Genomic DNA, 27,699 nt, shown 5'->3' with positions numbered 1-27,699 from the left:
CAAACACGACGGCGGTGGGCGTGGCCAAGCATGTGTCACAGGGGTCCGCTGGTTGCTAGGCTATTAGCAGGCGGTTTCTGCTCTTCTGCAGACTTTTGGGCTGCATGTGCTTAGCTGGAAATCCTGAAACGAGCGGACTATGAAAACCCCGTGACGTGTCCAGGGCGACAGAGGTATGGACGTGTTTAAATTAGAGTCAACAAGTGAAACTTCCTGTGAACATTACCGAGCTGCACCTCAGCGACCCGCATCTGGGAGCAAATGCTGTCGCTCGCTAACCTAGCGGCACCCTTACCTGTCAGCAAGTCGCCGCTGTGTGCATTTATAATGCTTATTAAACTGATTGCTTGACATTTCCTAATAGAGACATTTCTGTCTGGGGATGGAAACAATGTCCAAGCTGATGTTGAACAGGTCAATGATGCTGAACAGGCACGATTTACTCATTTTTTGCAGGACTTCTTTAACTTAGTGGAGCCTTTGTCCATGCTGCTGCGTTGGGTTAAATGTAGTTTTCACATTGACTTATGGAAAATCTCCTTTGTTTACTTTAAAAAGCTGTCAAAAATACATATAATAAGCAAACTGCAGAGAAATACAGAAAGGACATACATCTTAAACAGATGACACCCAAGATTGTTATATAAGTCTTATACAAGTATATAAAATAAAAAAAATATTAATGTACAAGTAATTATGAAATATTGCACAAATAAGCACGCAAGATCAACGCAGCAATGCCATTCAGAGTTTCTGATATTGATTAATGAAACCGTATATGAAACAACCCTTGAACGCATAGTTATGTGCTGTAAACACTTGCAAACATTAAGGAAGTCACGATTGAAGCAATTCAGCAGTTAATAGGACGTATCAAACATTTTATATATATATATATGCATTCAGGCCCGTATTAAGACAATGTGGTGCCCCTGGGCACTATACCTCAAAGCCCAGACATAATTAAGGGGATTTCTGTAATGTAATTTACTATGTACTAACTTACACAACTACATGTAGGCATATGCGCAGTGAGCAATATTCAAATATCTCATTTTGAAATGTTGAAATAAAAAAAAATCTTGATTTATCATTTATTATTATTGTGACATCAGTGTTCACAAAACGAATAATGCATGGTCTTTCAACAATTTCAAGTAAATAATATAACAATTTATGAAAAATATATTTTTAAAGCATGTGTCATGTGGTGCCGCCCCATGGTTGGTGCCCCTGGGCACTGGCCCACTGGCCCTTATGGATAATCCGGCCCTATATACATTTCTTGTGTTATTTGATTTATTTTTCATTAATGCTTGTTTTAACAAAAAAAAAAAAAATGTTTTGAATCCAGCCGGTCTGATGATGATATTCTGGGTTATTTTTCTCAACCCATCTGTTAGATGTCATATAAAAATGAGAGAATATGTAAAAAAGTAGAACTCATCCATGGCATATAGATGGGTGTTTTTTTTTATCTTTATTGATTTGTTTGTTACAGAACACAGCTTAGATGTTTGATCTAAAACTCTTCTCTTCCAGGAGGGCCCCCTTTTGCCAACTAGCAGAAAATGGTGACTATCTTCACATGACCGGTGAACATGGGCTTCTTAGGGCTGGTAGCCAGAATCATGGGAAGGATCAGCACGTTCAGATCCTATCAGTGCGTGCTTCTGCTGGCCGCCACGCTTGCTGTCATAGCTTTTTACTACTTCGGCTCGGAGCGGCACAGCTTCTCCAGCACCACGAAGAGGATAAGGCAGACCCAGGCCAACACCAACCGAAACGACGCCGACCTCACCGTGGACACCAGGATCTCACGCCTTCCTGCGTCCGAGGAGCAAAGAGGGGAAGAGCTGGACGTCGGAGAGGAAAGGGAAGCGTTCAGGGCGAATAAAGGGAGCCCCCGTGCTGGCGGCCAGCACTACTACCACGCTCTCATGATGTTCACCAAGGTGGACAGGAGCAGGAGCCTGCAGGAGAAGTTCAAGGTGGCCATGTTGTCGATGGTGAAGCACGCGCGGTTCCTGGAAGGAGAAGCTTTGCTGCTTCATTTTGTGAGCGACCAGGCCAGCCAGGAGCTGGGCCAGAGGATGCTGCAGGAGTTTCTGCGGGAAGCCACGTTTAAATACGAGGTGAGTGGAACCTTCAGTCTACGTTTGAATTCAGGGAAACCTTTCTCAGAAGTTTTGTTTTATTATAGATTCCCACTCCCCATAAATATCTCGTAAAAGTCCTTCCAAACTGCAAGGAAATTGTCGCATGACTCTTCAAATCTTTTTTAAAATAGAAGTCTGAAACCCGGTGTGCGTTTCTATTCAGTCCCTCTATGCCAGGACTCCAGAATCACCATTTGCTGCAAGTACAGCTGCGGATCTTTTAAGGGTGGGACTCTCGTTAGCGTTTCCATCTACAGACAGCTATTTTGGCCCAGTGCTTTATTCAGATGAGCTCAAGATGGGATGGCGAGGAATGCCTTGCCTCAGCCTCGCCATTAAATTTAGATCGTAAAAAGACTGTGAACACATATGAGCAATACACATTTTAGATTTTCATTTGCAAAAAAAAAAAAAAAAATTTTTAATTATTTCCCTTTTACTAGAGAAGCAGATCTTGTATTGCTCCGAACAAATGTCTTTGTTCGGTAGGTCAGATGGCGTGAGAAATGTGTTCGCACTGAAAGGACCGAGTTGGCTACTTGTTTTAGACGGCTCCAAAAAGAGTTCAGAGTTTAGACGATATAAGAAAATGCTGGAATAATAGTTATAAATGGAGAATTTACCCAGTGTGAGCTCCACGGGGCCTCCGTCAGCTGAAGGTGCAGCTATAAGTCGGGACAGTAGGGGGCAGTGTGTTCCTGCCTAAATAACCCATCAGCAGAGAAGGGGATGCAGCTTGTTTCCACCGCTCTTCCTGCCAAATAGGAGGATTATGTTCCTGGTGTGTTTTGTAAAATGTCCTGCCCAGCCTGTCCTCCTTTATACGCCTTCCACGGCGTGCCATCATAATCCGTTTCAGTTTCTTCCATAAGAGCTAGAGCTTTTTTTTTTTTTTATCTATTTCAAGAAATGTCTCATCACGTAAACCAAGGCGTTTTTTGCAGCAGGTGATTCAGTCCATTCTTGGAATAGTTCAGCTTCTACTCAGCCTGAAGCCTGACAGACAGATATTTTGTCTTCTAGACTGTTTTGGAGCGTATCCGAAGGCGTAATATGATGATCCCTGTCGACGTACAGATTTAGACCAACATCAGGAAACTGAGCTTGATCAGCTGGATCTCCAGCAGAACAAGAGGAGTCATACAGGCTGGAATAATAATAATAATAATAATAATAATAATAATAATAATAATAATAATAATAATAATAATAAAAAGGCTGCTGCAGCTCTTACATGTTACCATGTTCAGAATGAGACAAAGCTTTTTAAACTGCCATGGTTTATATTTTATATTTAGAAGCAAGAAACATAAATATAATTAAATTATGGAGTAGAAACTGTCCAGGAAGTTTAACTTCCAACCAAATAGCTTTTGTAGATGTTGTAATAATTTAACTTTAACATCTAACTAAAGGGGTATTTTTCATTATAAAACCCAAAAAAACTCATAAATGCTGCCTTTTTTTAGTGCAACCTATGCTGAGGAGCCTATCAAAGTGTGCTGATGTTAAACTGTGAGATGGAAGCTCAGCAGAGCTCTAGTCTGTGGGTGTGTCCCCCTCACACCTACACACCGCCCGGCTATCTAAAGGAGACTAAACGGAGCTGCAGCGTAGTCTGGAAAAGTTTGGAATTTAAGTGTTTTTCCATGTTTGGACAAGTATAGGAATAGTGTGTTTCCAGACTTTAGTCTCTGTCCTATTCACTAAAAGTGGTATGCTGTGATTGATCTGTTTGTCCACCATCCATGTGCTTGGACGTCCATCTGGCGGGATATATATATATATATATATATATATATATATATATATATATATATATATATATATATATATATATATATATATATATATATATATATATATATATAAGGAAACATCATTGATGGACACAAGTTGGATGTTTTTATATCATCTCCATCCCTTTTTTTTTTTCTTTTTTTTTAGAGCTTATCAGGATCAACATTCCTCGTTTTCTAGGCTTAGATGTAGGACCCGAGCCTTTAGTTTTTTTTTTTTTTCTTCCAGCCGTCTATGACAGAATCTGTAACATCCAATTGTGATTTAAAAGACTCATTTATAGCTGTTTGTCTTGCAGGACATCATGACTGAACCCACAGGCTGTGCTCTCACTGCCTCGGTTTAGTGTCCTGGTACCATTCCAGACTAGTGCTTTTCTTCAAATGTGGCTCTTTTTGGGTCAACTTGGACCAATGCTTCACCTGTACTGACACTGCCTTTTGTGATGGCTGTGTGATGCACAATCATACACACACACACTCACACACACACACAATAGGGCTGAACAATTAATCGCATTTGTAAAAAACCCAATTTCCAAATGGCAGAGGTCTGCAGTTTTTGGCTACGTGACGTTAATTGATCAGACGCATCCTTTAGGTGTCGTAATACGTTTAAGGTGGGTTTGCTTTCACATTGAAGGGAAGAGAGTTGCAGCAGTGAGATAATCTAATTTTATTACTTGTTTTAGAGTTTATATTATAAAGACTTTTTTTTTTTTTACCAGAAACGTTCAGGAATTTCACCAATAGCATTAAGTACCAGACAAACTGTGTAATACATAGACTCGCTTGGTGGTGGCACTTTATGTTCAACAAGGATTGATGTCCAACTCAACAAGCTATTGAATAATAATGTTCTGATTAATAAAAACTGTTAGATTTCTGGTTTTAACACTGTGTGGTGCAAACAACTTTATTTACAGGTCATGTTTGGCCTGCAGAGAAAAGTCAAAATTAAATCGCAATTATGGTTGAAATATGCCCAAATTTTGATTTTTGGCAAAATAGTGCAGCCCTAACACACACACACACACACACACACACACACACACACACACACACCCCTCTGTCAGATTGGCGTCCCCAGAGTCTGAGTGATACACGAGGATGACGACGTTGTTGTCGGAGCGTCTTGAATTTCGTTCCTTTTTGTTCTTTTTCATTAAGGAGCGCAAAGGAAACGCAGCGGCCGTGTCGTATATATTTGGTCCCATTGCTTCCCGCCGTCACCGAATTTAGGGAACCACTTGACATTTTCAGGAAAACAGCCCGCAGAGCCGCACCAGCCCTGCAGCTGTGCTCATTACTGCTGCACGTCCTTCACAGACGCTCCTGGAGAGCTGGCCGCACCGTCCTTCAGTGCCGACGACGGCGTGGTAATGAAGCAGGGCTGTGATATGATGGCGAGTTAAAAAGCTGTTTCTGCTAACTGCATGGATATTCGCTGAGTAAAACTAAAATACGGTATTTATACCTTCAGGTGGAAGGTTGCAAGAAATACAAGAAAACAACCTAACATGGATTAAATTGCATTAATGCCTTTGGAGTTTGTCTGTTTAACTCGTAAATGTTTTATCCCACAAAGGCTTAATGGAATAATGAAGGAGCGACGGAGTCCGTTTGCATTAGGTCTTCTGAAGTGAATATCCCGCTGGCCGCTACTCAGCAGTGACACACATGCTTTCCTTAAAGAAATGTGGTGCTGCTCAGACCAGAATATGCTCCAGCATCCCTTTTTTATAAAGCAGCGCAAAGCACAGGAAGTGACAGCTGAGAAGCATACCTGTGAAATCAGAGGTTTTGCAGCAAGTTTTGACCTTTTGTAAAGGCCGACTGGACGACGGCTGTAAGTCTTCAGTTTTTTGTTGAGCGTTCACTGACCCGAGTCCAGAGGGAGCACTTATTGCACAGAGGTTCCAGTTACATGCCCTTAAAGATCCAATTGGGTCTCCACCGCACCACAAGTTAATCAGCGAATGAGTGTTCTTATGGAAGAGTTGTTCCCAAAGTCTGCTTTTGTTCCCTTAATAAAAATAAGTTGAAACTAAATGCTGGTGAAGATTCTCAGTCTTCCAGGTCATGGTCATTCCAAAAAAAAAGTAAAAAACAAAGCGACTGGACTTGTTTTCCGTAGTTGAAGACGTTTCGCTTCCTCTCCAGGAAGCTTTCTCAATTCAAAAGTTCTGGAGTAATGTGGAGTACCAAGCTTTATACTACTTTGCTTTGTTTTTTACTTGTAGTATAAAGCTTGGTACTGCACATTACAGAAAAAATGATCTAAATCTAAAAATATTGTAATCAGCATTTACTGAAGATTCAGCTTTCCTGTGAGCCGCTGAGCTGAAAATTGTTCCTGAAAACGTTGCATGGACTCAACCAACTCCTGGCACAAGTGAGCAGGTAGTCCAGACCCAGATGACTGGACTGTATTACACAATTTATCTGCATGTCTTGGTTTTTGCCTCAGAAATCCCAGGTTTGATGCCACTACACGGGTTTTTAGTGTGATTAAGATCCAAGGATTGAGCTGGCTAAACAAAATGGTGCCCGCTTGCAGATGTTTTTGGGCACGTTGTTTTATTAAAATACCAGTTTTTGTGATTTTTTTTTTTCTTTTTTTAAAGACACAATAACCCCTTAACGCGGTTTAATGTATTAAAGTATTTAATGCATGCAGTTAACTGATCCAACACACTATATGTATGAGAAACCTCTCCCCAGCAGGTTGCCTGAGCCACCGCGCTGGTGAAGAACAAATTAGGGCACCCCTACATTTATCTATAAATGGCGAAAAAAACAAATACACGCAGGTGTGTCACTTCAGGTGCACAGGATTGGAACATCAGCATTTCTAAGAGGAGGTTTGCCTGAAGGGTCCCAGTTTGGATGCTTCGCTGCAGCAGGACCAGACCGGCTTACCATGAAGTGTTCCTGGTATCTGAGGGTGCTGCAGAAAAAAACATTAAGATGAAGCAGAACTGGAAGCTGAAATCTGACAAAGAGTCTGGAGTAATGTGGAGTACCAAGCTTGATACTACTTTGCTTTGTTTTTTACTTGTAGTATAAAGCTTGGTACTCATCATTACTCCAGACTTTTTGAATTGAGAAAGCTTCCTGGAGAGGAAGCGAAACGTCTTCAACTACGGAAAACAAGTCCAGTTGCTTTGTTTTTTTTCTTTTTTTGGAAGTAGAAACTAACTAACTCTGTTTCTTTCTGGTAGTGCAGTAATAAAACGTATTTATTATTTTTGTACAAGGAATCAGAGAGAAACATACTTTCCTGAAGCTTTGTCTCCATTCTCAGTGAAATGTTTTGCCTACTCACTGATTTAAAGGCAGCGGGATAGGGACAGATCTAGGGGTAACCCTTGGATATGGGATTCAGCCTTGCTGCCTGATGACGTACAGGAACAAAAAAAAAAAAAAAAAACCCTCTGTGTTATCGATCCTGCTGCGTATAAAGTTGTTAATGACGTTTTCCTGTTTCTGCCCAGATCGTCTTCCACGATGTGGTGGAACTCACGCAGAAGCTGTTCCCCATCGTGGAGGCCATGCAGAAGCATTTCAGCGCAGGCTCCGGGGCGTACTACAGCGACTCCATCTTCTTCCTGTCGGTGGCCATGCATCACATCATGCCTGAGAGTAAGTCGAGCGATAATCTCTGCAGTTTCGCATCAATAAATAAATTTTTTAGGCTGCTCCATGTTTTTAATCCTTCCTTTTCACCCTTAAACTGATAATTTTTTTAAAAGTATGGTGTTTATAATCCTCTGCCAGAGTGCTTTACGCTCAGTCACATGGGGACTTACCTAACTTAGGGGGTACACAGCTGGAGAAAGCAGCATGGGCAGGTATCTAAGAGGCACGTGGCGAGCCGCAGAGGCCCCGGAGAGCGAGGAGGGACGGATGTGCTCCGTCGGCGCTGCCCACATTAGAGCCCCCTGGGTTAGCGTCGGCAGTGATCTGCCCTCTGTTGTGCTCCGTTTTTGGCTCACTTCAATAGGTATGCAGCAGAAGGGCAGCGCTCAGAAGGTAAACCCCACTATTAGGCTTTGAGGTTTTAGTCGATAGGATTCGGGGGGCACACATGTGGAAGCTGTCCAGGCAGATAAACGCCCTCCTAACACGGTGATGTAATTCTTGGATTCGGTGCAGTAAAGAGAGAAAAAAGAAATATTAATATGTAACATAAATATTCAACATGCAGTCCTGTTGAATTCGGCTGATTTTAAAAACCAGGCACATCTTGGTGAATTTGAATATCACTGCAAATTTTCTCATAAGGCTGCATTAGCCCTGTTGCTCAGGTACCCATTAATTGGTGATATTCTATTTTTGTCTGAGGGACTGACTTTTGGGGTTTTTATTACCTGTAAGGCATTATTATCTAAATTAACAGAAATAAAAGTGTAAAATATACCACCCTGTGTGTAATAAACACAACAATATCACAGGAATAGTAATGTGCACATTCTTTTCTAAATCAAAACATTAACAAAAATGTGTTTCTTCCATTTATTTCTATTTCTAAACTATGGCTGTACGGAAAATGTATTTCTACAGGAAAAATAATCTAAATCTGTTTTAAAAAAACAACAACATTGTAGTCGGCATTTACTGAAGATTCAGCTTTCCTGTAAGCCGCTGAGCTAAAATTGTTCCTGAAAACGTTGCGTGGACTCAACCAACTCCTGGCATAAGTGAGCAGGTAGTCCAGACCCAGATCACTGCACTGTATTACACAATTTATCTGCATGTCTTGGTTTTTGCCTCAGAAATCCCAGGTTTGATGCCACTACACGAGTTTTTAGTGTGATTAAAGGCATACTATGCAACATTTTTCAGTTAATTAATGTGTTAATTAATGATTAAATGAGTCATTTCAGGTCGAACAAAGGTTTTCTTGGCCGCCCTGGTGGTCTGTGGGGGAAATACGCCCTCGGCCCGCACCCACAGGCTCAGAAGTCTGTGCAAGACCGCGAGAGTCGGTCTTGCTTTACGGCGAGAACTCCATGTGTTTTTGCCCTGCCATTCACTATATGCACGCGGGAAAGCAACAACAAAGAACCGCGTGTTAACGTCAAATAAACATGCAAGCATATTGAGTTTATTATTATTATTATTATTATTATTATTTTGCCCTGCGACAGACTGGCGACCTGTCCAGGGTGTACCCCGCCTCTCGCCCAGTGAATGCTGGAGATAGGCAGCAGCAACCCCCGCGACCCCATGAGGGATAAAGCGGTTTGGAAAATGGATGGATGGATGGATTATTATTATTTATTTATTTATTTATTTTTATTTATTTTTTTATGTTGGCGAGGCGGTAGCATGAGTTTGGCGAGGCGGCCGCCTCGCCAAGATAGCGCTGCGGGAAACCCTGATATTCATACCTTCACTGTGTTAGTCATTGTTTGTACTGCCGTTTTTTTTTACTTTTCGTTGCGTTCGCCTGTCTGCTAAGCTCAAAACAACCGCGCCTGGCTTGACGGAGAAACCAGAACAGCTGAGCATCTTTATGACAGTGCACTTTTACTTTGGCCCTCTGGGGGGAGCCTCGCTGGAAAATCAACCCCGGTTGCATAGTATACCTTTAAGATCCAGGGATTGGGGTGGCTACTCTAAAACATTTATCTTGTTGTTCTGGAAACAAAATGCTGCCTGCTTACAGATGTGTTTGGGCACGTTGTCTTAGTTTTTATGCTTTTATTTCTTTTTTTAAAGACACAATAACCCCTTAAAGCGGTTTAATGTATTGATGTATTTAATGCATGCAATTAACCGAACCAACACACCATAGTATGAGAAAGGATTGGAAAATCAGCATTTCTAAGAGGAGGTTTGCCTGAAGGGTCCCAGTTTGGATGCTTCGCTGCAGCAGGACCAGACCGGCTTACCATGAAGTGTTCCTGGTATCGGAGGGTGCTGCAGAAAAAACATTAAGATGAAGCAGAACTGGATGCTGAAATCTGACAAAAAACTGTTAAAAAACTCAGTTATTACTGATGATGACAGTAAATGGAGAAAAGCTAAAGCCCAGATATTGATCCTTTAAGATGCTGTTTGACCTAAAACGGGCTGTTCAGGGAAGAAACCCCTTGATCGTTTCACATCCGGGAATAATGAGTGGAGCAAAGTTTCCTTCAGACCGACGTTAAAAGAAGCATCTCAGGTTATTTCAGCCAGAGGGGGCAACCCTAGCTATTAGTTGCTAACTTTGTTGTTGATCATTTTTTCTTTAATTTAATTGTTTAGGAGTCGACTTTATTGGCAGAGTGTGGGTGCACAAACAAGGAATTTGAGTTCAGTTTCAGACGCTCCCAGCGTGCAGGCAGAAAGCAGAAATATATCAACTTTATGTCGCGGCCTTCTAAGTTCCAACAGGTGGTTTGTTTCTTGAACACACTTCATGTTCACCAGTCATGTGACTTGATTGAAAAAATGTCATTTATATTCAGCAAAGTAATGTACAAAAAAAAAAAAATCTCTTACAACTTAGATGAAAACGAAAGTTAACTTAATGTGATGTTACACGTTCAAAAAAGTGGTAAAAAAAAATAATTTTACAAAACCTCCCGCCGTCACACTGGACGTATGACAAACAAAAGCTCCAGCACGCGCTTTGGTGTATTCTCTTAAATTAATGGGAGGGTCTAAAAATTACCAAAGTAATCTAAACCATTCTAAATATAAACAAATTACGGATTTTGGTTCCAAACCAATTATATTCTGAATGTCTAAAGAAAATAAATAAATTGATAGAACCTATGATGTAGACAAATTCAACATAAAAAGACCAATTTCTGCGTATGCACTCAGTTAATTCTTTCCTGCCAAAAAAAAAAAAAACGTTCAGATATTCTTATTTCGTATTCACAGTGCAGAAGACGACTACTCTGGCTGTAATGTGTTCATTGTGTTCAGCAGAGAGACCGCCCGCGGGAAGAAGTGCAATTAAATAACTTTGCAGAGCCCAATAACCAGGAAGATTAGGCACCAGTATGAAAACCTGATTATTTAATACGCCTTCATAATTGTTTCTGTTATTACAGCTGCAGCATCTTTCTCCGGAGCAGGTGTTGGAGCCTTTATATTTTGCTCTAAACCACAAAGGCCGTTTCCACGTTTAAAGCTCCGACTCTCCTAGCTGTGGATCCGGCTGCCCCTGGTTCTTCATCCATATCATGGGAGCCGGCTCTTCACATCTGTGCTGTAAAGTTGAGCTGTGAGCTGCGCGCGGAGCTCAGACCGGCCTCCAAAAGCCCGTCTTTGACGACGATTCACTGCTGCATGTGACAAAGATCAAGACTGGCGTCGTGTGATTGGTCCCTCACGTTTTTTGCGCGGAAAACGACTATCGATCATCATCCGCGTGCAGCGCAGGTTGTGTGCTGTGAGCGCGTGCGTCTGTGTGTGTGTTTTCCACGTTTCTATTTAAGGAATGCTTTCATCTGAAAGGGCATAACGGCGTTGTGTGTGTCTCGGGAGAAACAGGTGGGTGGGGGTGTGTCACGCACAAACGCTCCGTGTTATTCTCTCCGCAGCCTTTCTTTGCCTTGTTTTTTTTTTTTTTTTTTGGGTAATGTCTCGTCACTCAGCGAGTCACGCAGCAAACGGGGAACATTGTTTGTGATTAGGGACAGAGTGAGAACGAAATGCGACGTCCGCCCATCACAGATTACAGCTGTCAGAGGAGGCTGAAACTTTCACGTCTCCCAGCCGTCGGCAGGCTGGTTGTTGTTACCGAACAGTCCGTCTCCGCTTTCGAACATAACAAACCGCATTTAGGAGAAAAGCCAGGTTCGATTTGAGAGGGGGGAGGAAAAAAGTACATAAAGAGCGACACCTTTTTGTCAAAACGCTGTTCAGCGTAAATAATGGGATGGAAACGGATACGCGGGTAAACGGTTGAAGGTGGCGGAGGTGTTTTTACAACATGTGGCCCCTGGAGAACACGGTGTTTTAATTTCACAATGAAAAGCTGTCATAGCTATTGGGAAGGTCTCCCAAGAAACACTGTTTCCATTAGTGGAAATGTTCTATATTAAATGGCGTTCCCTAGAGAGGGCTCGGCATGCCGGGACGTGAGGTTCCCCCTTGCAGCGTGACGCTACGTTTTCCAGCTCCATGCATGTGCCACCACCAGCTCACCTCCACCAGAAATGTCGCTGCACAATTAAACCAACGTTGCATCGCAGTTGCACAATCGAAACACTAAAGAAATCGCATCCTCTTCCACTGGGAAACTTCATCTCTTATTAGGGAAAAATCACTCGAGCCACAGTTGTCGGTGGCAAATGAATGCACCTGGAGCATTTTGTATCTTGTGCTTCACTTTCTTTTCTTTTTTTTTTTTTTTTTTTAAAGCGGAGCAGCAATGTCAAGAAAGTTTTAATTAGCAATCCTCAACTTCCTGTTTTCCTTGGGGTAGAGACACAGAGGCCAACCTTCAGACTGGGGAAGACGAGAGAAAACGCCTTCAGAGCGAGGCAGCAATGCACCGATCAGCTAAAGTCAGAAAATGGCTGTAAGATAAAAAGGTTGTGATGGATGGGCGATACGGTACAGGTGTTTATGGTAATAAGGATAAAAGGTAGGATTTTTATGAGTGCAGAGCGTCACAAAAAGAAATTCTGTTCAGAATATAAAAGATTGCTGATCGTGCAAAAAAACAAGCCTTCGCTCCAGTTCTCACAAATTTAAATTATGACATAAATATTATTGCTCGTGGGGAACAGACGCTCCCTGCTTCCATGTTTTAAAAAACAAGAAGAAACGTTTGAACATTCTTAAACGGTAATATGCAATTAAAAACTTTATTGATCACTGGTCTGTGTAGTTTTGCAGAAAGTGAAGAAAGAAGTCTGTGAAAGTGCCTTTTTTACCAAGGGATTTTAAGCATAGTGCGAATGGCAAACACTGAGTGCAGATTGTGAAGTTTTCCTGTGCTGGTGGACGCTGCTGTTTGCGCCACACAGTGTTGAAGCAGCAAATGCAGCTACAATTAGATGCTCTAGAGCCTAACGAAGCTGAACATAAATAATAAACAAGCTGTTTTCCAGTCGGCGTCGGCGAGCGCAGAGAACAATGGGCCTTACAAATTGACTGTAAGTGCTCGCATCAAGAAGAGTTTAGGGGCCTAATAAGGCTGACCTACTTCTGAAAATGCGTTGTTAGATAACACTGTTGCTGTTGTTTCGATGGCGCCCCTGGCCTGACGTTTAATGAAACGGGAGCGGGAGACTGACTAAGCTCCTGAGCGACGCTTTCTTCTATACCAGCAGGTAATATTTCTGCTAATATGGCCTTTTTACCAAGGGATAGGGATGATGGACCGAGTCAACAGACGGCACCTCGCAAATGTTCCTCAAACTTTCTTTTTTTTTTTTTTTTTTTCACATTGCATCCACAAACATGCGGTAATTTTATTGAGATTTTATGCGATCCTCCTGTACAAATGTGTCCATGATCCTCCCATCATTCCTGACCAGCTTTTTCATCTCTGCTGACAGAAAGCATCCCCATATCTTTATGCTGCCTCTGCCGCGTTTCACCTGGGGGAGGAAGAGGAGAATATTTGGTGTCGTGCCACCAGAGCACCTTCTTCCACACATTTGCTCCGTTTCCCAACAGGAAGATCAGATCTTGGGAAACTTTAAATTGGATTTCTTATGGATTTTTCTTTTAAATGATCAAATTTGTGCAGTTCATGATTGACAGACATGATTGTTCATGTGCCGTCGACAGCTTGTCCAACCTGAGTTGTTGGATCTCTGCAGCTCCTCCAGAGTAATCGTAGCCTCTTGGCTGCTTCGCTGATAAATGTTTTCCTTGCCTGATCTATCAGCTTCATGATGCTGTTTGTTCACTAAAGTCTCCTAACAAACCTTCCCAGAATATCTGGATTTATGCTGAGGTATAAAAACTGAGATGACTTCTGAGAGCATTTGGCTGTGCTACAGTTTATTTAAAATGCACATCAGGTTTTTTTAAACATGAAACCTTATAGATCTTTCCTTGCACTTCACAATTATTTGGTGTTGGTCTATCAGTTAAAATGCGTTGAAGTTCGGGGTTGCAACGTGACGTGTGTGTGTGCCTGCAAAGCTTTTCATGAGAGCATGCTGTGATTGTAAAACCATCCATCCCGACTCTGACCTTGACATCACTTTGTGTTGAGTCACTGGTCCGACATTAAACCCTCCACATCACAATGTTGTAACAACCGAGGGCCCCCTTCCTGCCAAACTCCCAGCAGCTAAGCCCCGTCAGTGCAAACAACCCGCGCAGAGATTACGCTCCCGTGTTTCCACAGTGCAATAAGGCATTGTCACTAGCAGCATCCTTGTTTGGAGAGCACATGAGAACAGGTCGCCGCCGCGTTGCTGAGTCGTCATTTTCCCCTTGTACTTTTAACAGAAACCAGTGTAAACATGATTTCCTTTCAGCTATATGGAAATATTTTGGTTATTTCAAAGCCCCGGGAAGGTTGTTTTCCCATCAGGCTTTGTTCCTTTCCATTGCTAACATAAAATATGTAATAGTCCTTTTAGAACAAATGCAGAAAAGGAAAAACAAATCAGTCACTTGCCCTAAACCTATTTAAGGTAAACAGAATGGGTAGATATATTTGTTGAAGTTTAAGTTCATGAATGTCCTCAGATTAACTTCACTCGTCATCACCTACTGTCGTTTCTGGACTTTGTGACTAAACTAATCGATATTCTTCTCATCTTCACAATCAAACCCCAATCTTTTACTGGGATTTAACGTGATAAACCAATGAAAAGGTAATCTGATATGGGGGTCATGCATATGTATTCTGCCCCTTTTTAATCTGAAAGCATTAAAAGAAATGTAGCCTGGAAGGAGTAAGGCGCAACCGCAAACCTAACAAGACATAGCCATCTACCCTAATGAACAGGCAAGGAGCACGTTGTCCAGAGCAGCATTAAAAGGCCTGTGGTAACTCTGGAGGAGCTGCATAGATTCACAGCTCAGGTGAGAAAATGTATAAAAATGCATGGCTAACGATGTGCTCTCTGGCTATTATGGGCAAGTGGCAAGAAGAAAGTAATTGTCACAAAGTGATAAAAGGTCTCCCTTGAAGGGGACAAATCATGCTTTTTTTTTTTTTATAACTCATTTGTGGTCTATATAAAGTGGAATGCTACCCCAATGTTCCCCCTTTTTACTTGTTTTGGTGCTGTCTCTTTAAATCTAAAGGAGGCACTTCAAACCCCGCCCCCCTGCGTTCCTCTCCTCCTTGTGCGGCCATTTTTGTAGTATGCTGGGGGGACGGTGTAATGAACAGCCGAGTATTTTGACTTATCCACTTGTATCTTCGTCATCCTTCAGTTTGGACTAAAAAAAATCACAGCGAGCAATGAAATCTTCAGATTTCCATTAGTCCATGAGCTTGTTTATCAGCTCGAAAAGTATAACCCAAGAATAATATAAAGATATCTAAGCAGCTCCTGGACAGACTATTTTCAAGATTTTTTGAGATCTTTTGAGACTCCAAGTACACAACAGAATGTATTTAGCGGCTAGAAAAGTGGATTTCGTATGATAAGTCCCCTTTAAATTTCGCCACAAGTGGACAGCAATGAAATGAAAGGAATGCCTTCATGCAAGACTGTACGTCTGGGGGAAACATTAACAATGCACATCACCCTGAGTACAGCAACTGAACCGTAAAACATGGCGGCAGCAGCATCAGCATCATGCTGTGTGGAGATTTTTATTCTAATGGGAGAAAGAAAGGGATCAGAGTTGACGGGAGGATGGATGTGGACGACTGCAGGGCGTTTATGGAAGAAAACCTGAGGAGACGGCAGCCAGCGGCTTCACCTCACACTGGAATCTGAATCAGAAGAGCAGCAGCTTTAGTTAAAAGGACAATAGAAAAGCAAATTACTATGAAAGGTCATCTATTGACTAACGACGCTGATGCTGACAGATTTCCGTAGTTGACATTATTGATTACGTGGGTTAGTCGCTGCTGATGTAAGATTTCCCAGACGTTTTCAAACCGGCGCATCAATATTTTTTTTTAGCCTGAAACTCAAAGCCACCATTTCTGAAAGCGTCTCTCTCTATGCTCGCGTTGTGCCCACTGTGCACCAGTCATGACTATTTCCTCAACTTTCATCACCATAGCTACCAGCAAAATGTAGGAAGCAGAAACAATGAACAGATGATGGTCTGAATATCCTGGTTACAGTTGTTAGGATGTCGTTCTTTAAGCAGCAAAAATACATTTCTAGCCCTGTCTTTTGCTACAGGCTCTGTGATTACAGGCTTTTCTGGATGGGAAAGCAAAAAGTAATCATTTTCCTCTTTAAAAGAAATTATTATTTTTTGTTGAACCTGCTTTGTTTTATAGTACTGATTATCCATTTGAATCAGATCAACTATTATAATTGTAGCATCAAGTTTGACTCCCTTGCTCATTTTATTTTGTTTTGTTTTTGTTGTTCGGTCCTTTTAGTCACCAGCTTGATGCCATTCTCTCTCTACAGGTCTGACCCAAATAGTGCAGCTCGACCTGGACCTCAAATACAAAACCAACATCAGGGACCTTTTCCAGGAATTTGACAACTTTCCTCCGGGAGCGGTCATAGGAATCGCCAGAGAGATGCAGCCAGTCTACAGGTAAACCCACTCCACTGGAGTAAAACTGATCAGTCAGAAAAATAGTTCAGAAAGACTTCTTTACACATATAATAAAGAAATGATCGTTAAAGTTCTTTTAGCTTTTTTAACCATTGTTTTTTTACACACAAAGAGGCACTTTTAGGTCAAGGAGTGGGAGGTGCTAACCCACAATGAGGGTCCAGTGAATGTACACAAGTAAATCTAATCTGGTTCAGGTGATGAAACATAACTTTGTTTTTGTGTTTGCGTGGTTATAAACAAGGGGCATCAACTTTTCAAGCTGGTTTTTCCTCGCCTGATTTATTTTCTTTCTTTTTTTTTTGTTCCTATGCATCACCAAGATAACAAATCAAACTCTCCTGGTCCGTTCGGAGTGCCTCACTGTTTCCACCCGGGTGCAACATCAAAACAGGACGTCACTGTGCGTGTGTGTGTGTGTGTGTGTGTGTGTGTGTGTGTGTGTGTCGGGGTGTAAAAGTACATGATGCAGGATCAGGTGGCATATTCTGTGCAGCAGCTGCTTGCAGGGATAAACACGGGCAGGTGGTTTCCTCTGGGGTCTTTTTGGACCACGGGTGAATGAAGTTATGAATGTGCGATTTCAGCGAGGAGGCAAATGGGGACTGGCCTGCTTTCAGCCGTTCTGCTAAGCTGCTTTTTATTCTTTCCGTTTAAAAAAAAAAAAACAAAAACAAAAAAAAACCAACGTTTTTTTCAGTGTCGTGCTTAAATTATTGCGTCCGCGTTTAGCTGGAGGTCACGTAGTGTGCAGCTTTCACCGCTGAACGTGTTGTTTCTTCAGAATTGACATGCATGAGTAATTACAATGCACAATTTCTAGGTTGCTGACTAGTGGAAGGAGCAGAGCTGCATTTTTTTCCTGCCAGGCTCCACTTGGCTCCTGCCTCTCCAAACAGATCTCTATCTCTGCTCGGCCACGGTGTTGGCTGGGGGCTTTGCCAGCCCTGAGAAAGCCCCGCTAATGTTGTTCCTGTGGGGCCGGACACACTTAATTTGAGTCCGCCAGCATCATAGCAGAGTGCTGGGCCTCTTTGCTCACGCAGCTCCACTGGCTGAGAGCTCCCACGCAGGACTCGGACATGATCGGCCCTGCAGGTGCAACTTAATAAAACGTTACAAAGTGAATTTATTTCTATAATTCTGTGCGAAAAGTAAAGGTCATATGATAAATAAATTCATCTCACACAATGATCTATTTTAGGCATTCGTTTCTGTTCCTTTTGATTTTCAGGGCTTGATATTCTTTTTCTCAGAAGCTTTAAATGTTGCTTAAAATCCCTAAAAAAAAAAAAAATTTTTAACAGAAGTAATTGCCTACCAAAGGGTATATCCTCGTACCGTACATTTTATGCACTGAGTACTGGTGGGGCTCCTTTTGCATGACACCCCTGGGGTGTCAAGGAAGCACAGGTTTTAGTAGTTGCATTCATCTCCTCTTCCTCTTGTCAATACTTCGTAGAGTCTACCATAAGGGTTTAGGTCAGGAAAACTTTCTGGCCAATCACACGCAGTGAGCCCATGGTAATTAAAGCAGGCGTGGGTATTTTTGGTTGGAGCCAGTTCCTGTTGGCAACTGAAAATGGCTTCACCACAAAGCTTTTCAGCTGAGGGGAATCATTTAGGGTTCCTAATATTCCCGGTAGATGGCTGTGGTGACTTTAGATTTACCAGTGGGACAACCCACCAGTCCCTTAATCTGGTGAGAAGCCCGTTTATGAGTGGCTTAATTAGGGCTGGGCAACGATTAAAATATTTAATCGCGATTAATCGCGATTAATCGCATTGTATTTACAAACTCCAAGAATGAATTCAAAAGTAGTGTAAAGAGCACTTTTATTTTAATGTTCTGCTGCCATATGAACAAAAGTGTTGTAACATTTGTAGCACTTATTTTATACTGGATATTTTCAACCCATCTATTGAATTTAGTGCACTAGTTGATCTTTTCTTCATAAGAGAACAGCAAGCACTGCAGCCAAAATATGGCCTTTTTTGACCTGCTGTATATTAGCCAGTCCCTAAGCTTGATGTATCATGAAACTGTTGACATTTTGGGTTTTGTGGTTTTTATTTTATTATTACAATTAAATAATAATAATAATAATAATAATAATAATAATAATAATATAATAATAATAATAATGTTATGTTCAGTGTTTTTTCGCTAATCCACCTCTTATATATTTCAATCCTTATGTAATTTTGTCTGTGTTGTGTGCACCTGCCTGTTGCTTTAATCCTATAAATTTCCCCGTCGTGGGATAAAAAAAGGATTAGCTAATGTTATCTTATCTTAAATAACACTTTTTAATATATGTACTGGGTTCTTTCAAGGTCTTAATTACATGTTATGTGTGGGCTCCAGTAACATCCATCCATCCATCCATCCATCCATCCATCCATCCACTGATCTACCTGGATGTTCCCTGGAGGACTGAAACGCCTCAGTCAGAGACGTCTGTGGGTCTGTCGGGGCAATGAGAGAAGTTTCGTCTCCTCTCTCCGTTTCTGGGGCTCGACGTTTTCATGTTTTTCACGTGCTTAGATAAATTTGTTGTGTTTCCACTGAAATGAACCGGCTTTTTACAAAACATACAGCTTGATTTCATTTACGGTATTAAAATAAAGCCAAGCGGTGGTACTTCCCCTGTTCATGTTTTTTCGCTGCTGCGGTCTCTCTCAGCTGTTTCTTTGCTAAGTTTGTGTGAGAGCTGAGTGGGCGGGCCAGGCTGAGCCTGCGTGCTGATTGGCTGGCGCCGCTGAGCCATGTACGAGAGGGGAGGGGGAGCGGGAGAGTGCTGCCGTGACAGCGCGCTGCAGTCAGCGCGTGCTGACTGACACTGACTGAAAGCATGTGAGCAACATGCGTTAATGCGCGATAAAATAAATATCGCCGTTAATAGTCTAATGAATTAACGCGAAATTAACGCGTTAACTTGCCCAGCCCTAGGCTTAATACAAGAAGTGTGACTGTCGCACATGTGCTGGATAGGTCTGTGTGCGCTGACTTCAAGCTGCAGCCCACATCTTACGAGTCTACACCAAACTCTTGATTCGGCTTTGCTTCACAATCCTCTCAGTGCCGCATTTGCAGTATCGCTTGTGTTTGTGCACCTTTTTGTACTGCACTTTTTCCTTCCACTTAACTTCCCACTAAAAGCAAAGTTACGGCACTTGACAGCCAGCTTCTTTTAACTTCTGTGGCTTCTATAACTTCTGTTAGACCGTTGTCCAGTCACCATTGTTCCCCGTACTGTGTGGGCCATATCATCATTTCTTTTTTTATTTACACCTGAATTTCCCCATTATGGTACAATAAAGGAATTTCTTATCTTATCTGATCTTTTCTTTGATTTTTTTTTGTTTGTTTTATTTGTCTTATGTAAGTTTCTTATATTCTGAGAGGAAAAAAAAACAGAATTTGGGGTTTTAATTAGCTGTAAGCCTTAATCATCATAATTGATAAAGTCCCAAAATAATATAATTATGTGTAATAAACGTTTGAGTTTTAATTTATTTTTATTGACTTACTGAAATAAATGAGCTTTCTGATGATACACTGCATTATGGAGAGGCACATGGTAAACGCAGTTACGGTTTAGTGTCTAGAGAAAAGTTATTTTGTTGGTATTGGCACCGTTCCCTGGCAAGCAGTTCATCCTTTTCTCTACCAGATAAAATAAAATAAAAAAAAATATTTTTTTGCATTTATGGACAATATGAATAGCCAGCCTGTGAGCAGGGTCACTTTGCATCGCCATGACATGAGGAAGTATCCATTAGAACAAAGTCCAGACTGGATGTACTTTGCAAATGGGTTTGCCACATGTTTGCATTATAAGCTATTAGTCTGTATCCTTTAAAACATTGCAATTTTTAAAAAGCCTGCTTTTATTGAAGCACAGCCAGTATCCTTCCTATTGTAACGCTCTCCTTTGTAGACTGAGGGGACTCTCAACACCCACTCTGTTTTTTTGTGTTAACAGAGGGAACATCATGCAGAACAACACATCCTCCTACCAGCCACATTCACTGCACATCTTGCCACTAAAAAGTTCATTATTTTACAAAATACCAATCGCTTCCCTGCAGCTGAGTCATTTTATTTCAAACCCAGAGGATGAGACCCATTTCCTTGAATGTCTCGCGGACAAAAACACAAACACCCTTTATTTGTGCTAGATCCCATTGAGAGGCAGTGTTCTGGTCTTTCACTGAGCAAAGAAGGGAACCGCTTTTTCTACATTTTGTGTGATGAGCATCCATTGTGCCTCACAGTTCACAGTGTTAAAAAACGAATCAAGAGTCTTTATTGTCACCATTATGCAACCATAATGACATTTTTGGTGTAACACAAGCTCCCTATTTGCATTTAACACACAGACACAAATCAAAGACATCCATGGACAACGGAAAAATGAGCAATCATAGAGAAGACCTTAAAAAATGCAAAAACACAATATGAACAAAGCTAAATTTAGATTTAAGCTCTACAGAAAAAAGGGCTTATCAGAAAAAAGTAGAAAATACTGTGCAATTGTTAATATATAATAAGGCACATTTAGATAAAAATAAAAGATTCAAATCAAATGTACTAAGCAACACTTCCTGAGAAGCTAAAAAGCATGCAAATAGCCCTTAGCATCTGATAAAATTCAAATATTCAAGTAAAAAAAGACAGTATTGATGTAAAATACTGAGCAGTTGCGTGACTTTACCAGACAAATGCTTCCTGAGAAGCTAAAAAGTGTGCAAATAGTTGTTTGCAAAATTTTTAATTTGTATGTCATTTGAAATGTTCGAGTTAAAAAACTGTGCAATTTGCATGAATGTCCAAACAAACACTCCCTGTGAAGCTGAAAGTGTGAAAAGTGACATTAGCACGTGAGAGAATATGTAATAATTCTTAATTGGACCAAGAACCTGTGGAACCAGTAGTATGTTTGTAAACATGTAACAGACCACGACCTGGGCTGTTGGGTTATTTTGCTCTCGGCAGGAGACGATAGCCCTCACAGCTTTGGGAAATAAGCTGTTTTTAAGTCTATTATCTGTTAGCAAATAATCATCATAATGAACAGAAATAAAGGCTGGAAAACATCAGTCTGTGTGTAAATATTTTATATAATGTGTTTCACGTAGTGATTTAGTTATTGGACTAACTCTATTTTTTAATAAATTAAAACTTTTTGTAGTCTGTATATGTAAAAAAACAAATACATATTTCCCAGGGGTGGAAATAATTTTGCTGTTATTTATGCAGTAAATCAACTGACTTCTGAAAGCTTTTTTTTATGCTTTAATGTTTACACAGTGTATTTTGCATTTGAATTCTCCATTATTATATTTTTTTCAAACTATGCAGAGATTTGTTTACTATTACTGTTATTGTGCACTTTGTGCACCAAGCTTGTCGCTAGCTTCGCCAGCTGAACATACAGCCGACGTCTTCCCTGGGGGTCGACAGAGCCATCAGAGAGAGCAGGCTGCTTCTTGTCCCGAGCAAAGCGAAGGACACGCTGGTATGAGCTAGCAGCACAGAGTGTCCTTGTCCTCTGCTAATGCGTTCCATTCTTTCACAAGTCAGAGAAACTTCGCTGGTAAGATTGGCAGCAAAAAAAAAAAAAAACTGAATAGACGATGGAGGTGTGAACTGACAGAATGGCCATCTTAGCTAGAGTTATGTGAAGTCTTACCGGTGTTCTGGGTCTGAGTGTACTGGTACAAGTAAATGAAAATAAAAGCTGCACTTGTGTTGGAGAACGGAGATACTCCCTGCATCACTCACCTTGCTCTTCCCTTAATGAAACCGCTCCTGGAGGAACACATTGGCTAAAGTTACTCACGTGTGAGCTTTGCTATTTTTTACAGAGTCTGTCTCCTCGCATTGTCTGCGAGCCATTTTATCAAAATAACAGAATCGCTGTGGTCTGATTAAAATAGACTTAAACATCTTTTTTTTCTTTTTTTTTTTTGCAAGATGTTCCAGAACAGCAATATGTTGCTACATTTAAAACTCTTGCAAACTTGGCACATCAGCTGTCTGAGACTCAAGAGGATAGCAGTCCTAGCTAATCCAGACTGCTCCTCTTTACAATAAACACATTTTAGAGATGGCAGAGGGGAAAACGAGAAGAAGCAAAAGCAGGAGAAAAAAGTGTTGTCTGAAAGCATTTAGTTCCTATGCTCCACTTATCTGGAACAAACTTCCAGAAAACTGTAAAAGTGCAGAAAGCCTGAGTTCCTTTAAATCAAGATTAAAAACACATTTGTTTAGGATTGCCTTCGACTGTTCTAGTTAAGCTGTTTTACTGAAACATCATTAGTTCAGCTTTGTAGTCCAACTGTTCTCAATGTTTACTTTTAGTTTCTATTTTTCCATGTTCTATTTTGTTTCTACATTTTATTCCTACTTGCTTTCTCTGTTTTTGTCCTGTATTTTAATCATGTAAAGCACTTTGCATTGTCCCTGTACTGAAATGTGCTATATAAATAAATTTGCCTTGCCTTGCCTTGAAAAAAAAAAAAAGCTACACAGATATTTTTCAAGCATTTTATAGAGCATGGTACCCAAGTGTAGTAGACAAAGTTGCCTGAAGTGGATAATTCTTTTTTTTACAGAGAGCTTTATCCCAGATTATGAATGGTTGAATGGAAGGGAGAGGGTGAGGGGATGCACAAGCCACAGAGAAGATATGTTTAGTAATGAGTTATGAGTTCCCTTTTTTCAAATCTGTGGAGATTCACTCATTGAATATGAAAAAGCAACCACATAAATAAAGATTAGCATTGTTTTTTGTTGTTGCTACTGACTGGACGTGTCGGAGTGAAGACCAGCTCTCTGTGAATGGCTGCGGAGGCCCATTGTTTCACATGAACTCCTGAAGGCATTTGTATCAGTGGGCTAAATGAAAGCTGCCTTCCCTTCCCTGTCTCTTCTGATTCCCTGCATGCTGTCCGTTGTGTACTTTAGCCATCTTGACACTGATGTCGTTCCACTTTGCTCCGCACAGTAAACTGCAGCGATTTTTAAAACGGCCTCGTGGGACGGCCGGCGTAAACGTCCCCCTCCGCCGACCTCGCTCACCCGGGATCTGTTGCGGGGCACGTAGGCCCATCTTCGAAATGATAAATAGTCCACGAGGCCCACCAGTCCCCAGCTAGCGGCAGAGCGTACTAAATCTACATCTGCCGAATGTAGGTCAGTAGCAAATATCAGAGCGTGACTACGAGAATCTGCTGCTCCCACTAGAAACACTCGAGCTTCACAGATGGGGCACGCCGTGCGACTCAAAAACCTGGTTATTCACAGAAATCCTTGCATCTTCATTAAGATCTGAAATTGGCAGAGCAAAGCACTAGTTTTGCTGATAAACACGATGCATATGCATGCGAGCTCCGTTAATATTTTATTTACAGTAGAGCTTGGCAGGAACTAAGAATAGTCCCAATGTTCTGGCCTAGGTGTGCGTTCACAAGCAGCCGCGCAAGGTTAGTTTGCCATTCATCCGTCGGTACAGATGGAGCGATTCAACAGCAGATGTTCCCAACTGCATGGACAAGAGCACTCTGTACTCTGAAGCCGAGGCACTCAACCTCCAGCAGAAAAAAAAAAAAAAAAAAAAACACAGCTGAATTACAGAGATGAAAGTGGTTTTCATAAGCTCGGTAAAAGTAGAAACCCACACAGCACAAAGGAAAAGGTAAAAATCTTGTTTTTTTTCTGTCATAAATTAAATAGTATATGCTGGGAACTGAACTTTTGAATGCTTAATTTTAGAAAAGGTTCAGTTTTACGCAAACATTTAAAACGTTCCCTTATTTTCATTATGTGTTTTCTCTGCGGCCCTGAAATATTTGTCCTAAAAAATATATTTTTCTTAATTAAGAAATAGTCAAACCAAAATAATCTGACTATTTTACTTTGAGGCAGCATTTTTTACATACCTCAAGCAAAGTTTATTTATTTATTTTTTTTTGTCTTCTTCTCAGTCCGTTTTCTTTTTTGGAAAAAAAAAAAACATTAACTCCAGAAACACGTTGAGCACAAATATGAATACAGGCAGGCTGCTGTATCTACTGAAGCACAGCTTTCTGCACCATGTGTGCTGTTTATTCCCTGCTACACACACTATATTATAATACAGCATATATGTGTGTGTGGTAGAGAGAAAAGATTTAGACCATCTTCTAAGATTTATTGATGCTCTTCAGTCTTTTAGTAGTAATACTGACAATATAAGGTCACATTTTTAGTACCTGACCTTCCAGCTTTCAGTGTCTGTTGTCTTTGATGGTTAAAAAAAAAGTACAAAGTTCATCTGAGTCTTGTTTTCAAAGCCCAACTTTTTTTCCCTCCCTATTTGTTTACAGTTTTTTTTTTATTACATGACTGTGAAAAGCCTATAGGGTTTTTCCACCATAGCGGTTGCAGTTCTTAAGCCACTCCTTTACTGGTTCTGTAAAAGAACCGGTTTCCGTTTCCATAATTGGAGAGGCAAGTCGGATCCACGTCCTTATTAACGTTTCCACCAGTTAACGCGTGACGCTCACCTTGTATTATTCACATTTCTTGTGAAAGGTCGTTGTGCGTGAACGTTTCACAACCCTGATCAGATGATCTCTCACTCACACGCTGGTTAGCTGCTGTTCCTCATCAGCTCGTCTCTGCCTCCTGATGAAGGGCGTCCTTTCCCGTGGTCCAGCTTCATTCAAGGTGAAACTCGGGAAGACCAAGTTTTTTTGGGACCAGAGCTCGCGGCGGTGGAAGTAAACGGCAGCACCAGTTTAGCACTTGAACCAGGTTTGGCGTTAAAAGGGCCAGTAGGTTTTTGAATTTAAATGAACTAATTATTGTCACAAAACAGATATAAATGCGTATTAAGCTAAAGTCGTGCATGAATGTTAAGTTACCAGTAAAAGGAAGATCGCTTGCTCCAATTTAAAAGGGAATACTTGATTCTGATTGGCTCCAGGGTGTGCGTTAAAAAGTGTTATAGGACACCTATAAAAAAAGTTCTGGTCAGATGACGGTGAAAAAAAAAAACGTTTAATTATAAATGATTTGATGTTTCTTTCATTCGTAAATGGTATAAGTGGGATAACGCCCTTCGAGGTGTCCATTATCAAAAATTTGCGGCGTCCATCATTTATTTATTATTTATTTTTATTTAAATTTTTTTTCCCAGTGTCCTGTTTAGCAATGTGGCAATAACAATTGATGTCTTAATGCCAAATAGAGCTTGACAGATTTTGACTTTCACAAGTGGAGCAAACAGCTTTCGACATAGTGCTCCGCTTGATTTGTGCATGTAAATAGTTTTATTGTGATTCCTGGGGGGAGCATTTCAAATTATATGGACACTACAATGGGAAAGTAGGAGAGTAAAGGAAGAACAAGAAGAGAAAAAAAGAAGGAGAAGAGGTGAAAGAAAGAAGAGATAAAAGGGAAAGAATGATAAAAATCAAAAAGAATGATCGTCCGTTATTTTCTGATAATGGACGCCTTGTCGGGGATTCTCCCTTACTTAGTTTATAAACATGCGTTAGTTCAGACACACATGTGCGGCAGCAGTATTGCACATATGCAAACGAAATTTCGTTCTGTACGCACTTTGTGCATACAAAATGACAAATAAAGCTGTCTAAGTCATATATGTACATGCATGTGTGAGTCTGCAGGTGTGTGTGTGTGTGGGGGTACACAAGTGTGCATGTGAGTGTTATGGTGGTAGGGAGGGGGTGGGGGCATTTTTGTGGGTTCGAGGAGGAGGTCTGTCTGTAAAAAAAAAAAAAAAAAAAAAAAGGTTAGCAATCACTGGATTTAAGACAAAAATGTCAAGATGTCAAGTTAGATAACCAGATTTACCAAAAACCAACCCAGAATTTACTGTGTTGAGCAAGGTTCTGGTCAGTTCCCATCCTCATTAATAATAATATTAATAATAATGTAATAATTACAAGGTTGTTGAGTTTAGCTGACTAATCCACAACCCAACACTTGTTCTTCCCTCAGACACACCTTCTGGCAGTACCGTAAGGAGAACCCTAAGACCAGAGTAGGAGAGCCTCCTCCTGAGGGCCTCCCAGGCTTTAACAGCGGGGTGATGCTGCTGGACCTGAGCGCCATGAGAGCGTCGGCTCTCTACAACCAGCTGCTGAAGCCCAGCAATGTGGCCAAGCTAGCGGACCAGTATTGCTTCAGGGGCCACCTGGGAGACCAGGACTTCTTCACAATGATCGGCATGGAGCATCCCGAACTCTTTTACCCTCTGGCCTGCGGCTGGAACCGCCAGCTGTGCACCTGGTGGAGGGACCACGGCTACGGAGATGTGTTTCAGCTGTATTACGGCTGCGATGGGCCCGTTTACATCTATCACGGGAACTGTAATTCCCCCATTCCAGACGACTGAGTCGTGCGCTGCTGCCTTTCTGGCACTGAGAAGAAAAAAAAATATTGATTGTGTAGCAGAAGGAAACATTTCTTTATGTTAATGTGTGATCTAAGACTTGTTTTCTAGAGAAGTTGACTTCCTTTTCCAGTCATGGACCCTCTGCTGGCAGAGGGCGTACCAAAGAGCTGCCTACCTGAGAATGGGCTTTGCTGCTGTTTGTTGTGTTACGTTTGGGCCAAAGCTGCCGTCTCAGACAACAGCAACGCAGAGGGAGTTTGCTTTTGCATAGATGGCTTTGACACGTGCAGCACCTCATGTCATGAGAATACCTTTCATTCCAGATACAATGAAAGGAAACCTTGTGGTTTATGGTGCCAGAGGGAGCTCAGAACTCAGGAGCCATTTTCAATTAAAGGGATATTAAATGTCGTAACTCCGTATTTTGAAGACACTCTGTTGTCTAACAGATCAAGGGGAAGTCCAGACTTATCCGTCTGTATTATTCTTCATTTAATGAAGAATCCTTATTTGCACAATTATCTCCTGAGGTGCTAGAAAAGCCTCCAGAACAAGAGTTGACCTTCTTTATTAGCTTGTTGAGCTTTTTTAAATTGCTGGCTCTGCACTGCAAAAACGGATCTAAAAACAAGTAAAACGTTCTTG

At 41.2% G+C, this 27,699-nt stretch overlaps 1 protein-coding gene across 1 annotated transcript; it reads left to right on the top strand.

Annotated features, from left to right (window-relative positions):
* xxylt1 (xyloside xylosyltransferase 1) lies at positions 1–27,699 on the top strand. Its single transcript, XM_021318254.2, has 5 exons — positions 1–173; positions 1,543–2,135; positions 7,456–7,603; positions 16,486–16,618; positions 26,658–27,699. The coding sequence occupies exons 2-5, from the start codon at positions 1,602–1,604 to the stop codon at positions 27,052–27,054; spliced, it is 1,212 nt and encodes a 403-aa protein (XP_021173929.2). The 5' UTR covers positions 1–173; positions 1,543–1,601; the 3' UTR covers positions 27,055–27,699.

Source organism: Fundulus heteroclitus, chromosome 9 (assembly GCF_011125445.2).
Source record: "Fundulus heteroclitus isolate FHET01 chromosome 9, MU-UCD_Fhet_4.1, whole genome shotgun sequence".
NCBI lineage: Eukaryota > Metazoa > Chordata > Actinopteri > Cyprinodontiformes > Fundulidae > Fundulus > Fundulus heteroclitus.
The sequence above is the reverse complement of the archived record's forward strand: the minus strand, read 5'-3'. Positions and strand labels throughout refer to the sequence as shown.

Bases quoted from the DNA above. Each gene is read 5' to 3' on its own strand.
- xxylt1 (XM_021318254.2), top strand. From the start codon at position 1,602: ATGGGCTTCTTAGGGCTGGTAGCCAGAATCATGGGAAGGATCAGCACG. The intron at 2,136-7,455 runs GTGAGTGGAACC...GTTTCTGCCCAG, and splicing joins AAGCCACGTTTAAATACGAG to ATCGTCTTCCACGATGTGGT. The intron at 16,619-26,657 runs GTAAACCCACTC...TTCTTCCCTCAG, and splicing joins GAGATGCAGCCAGTCTACAG to ACACACCTTCTGGCAGTACC.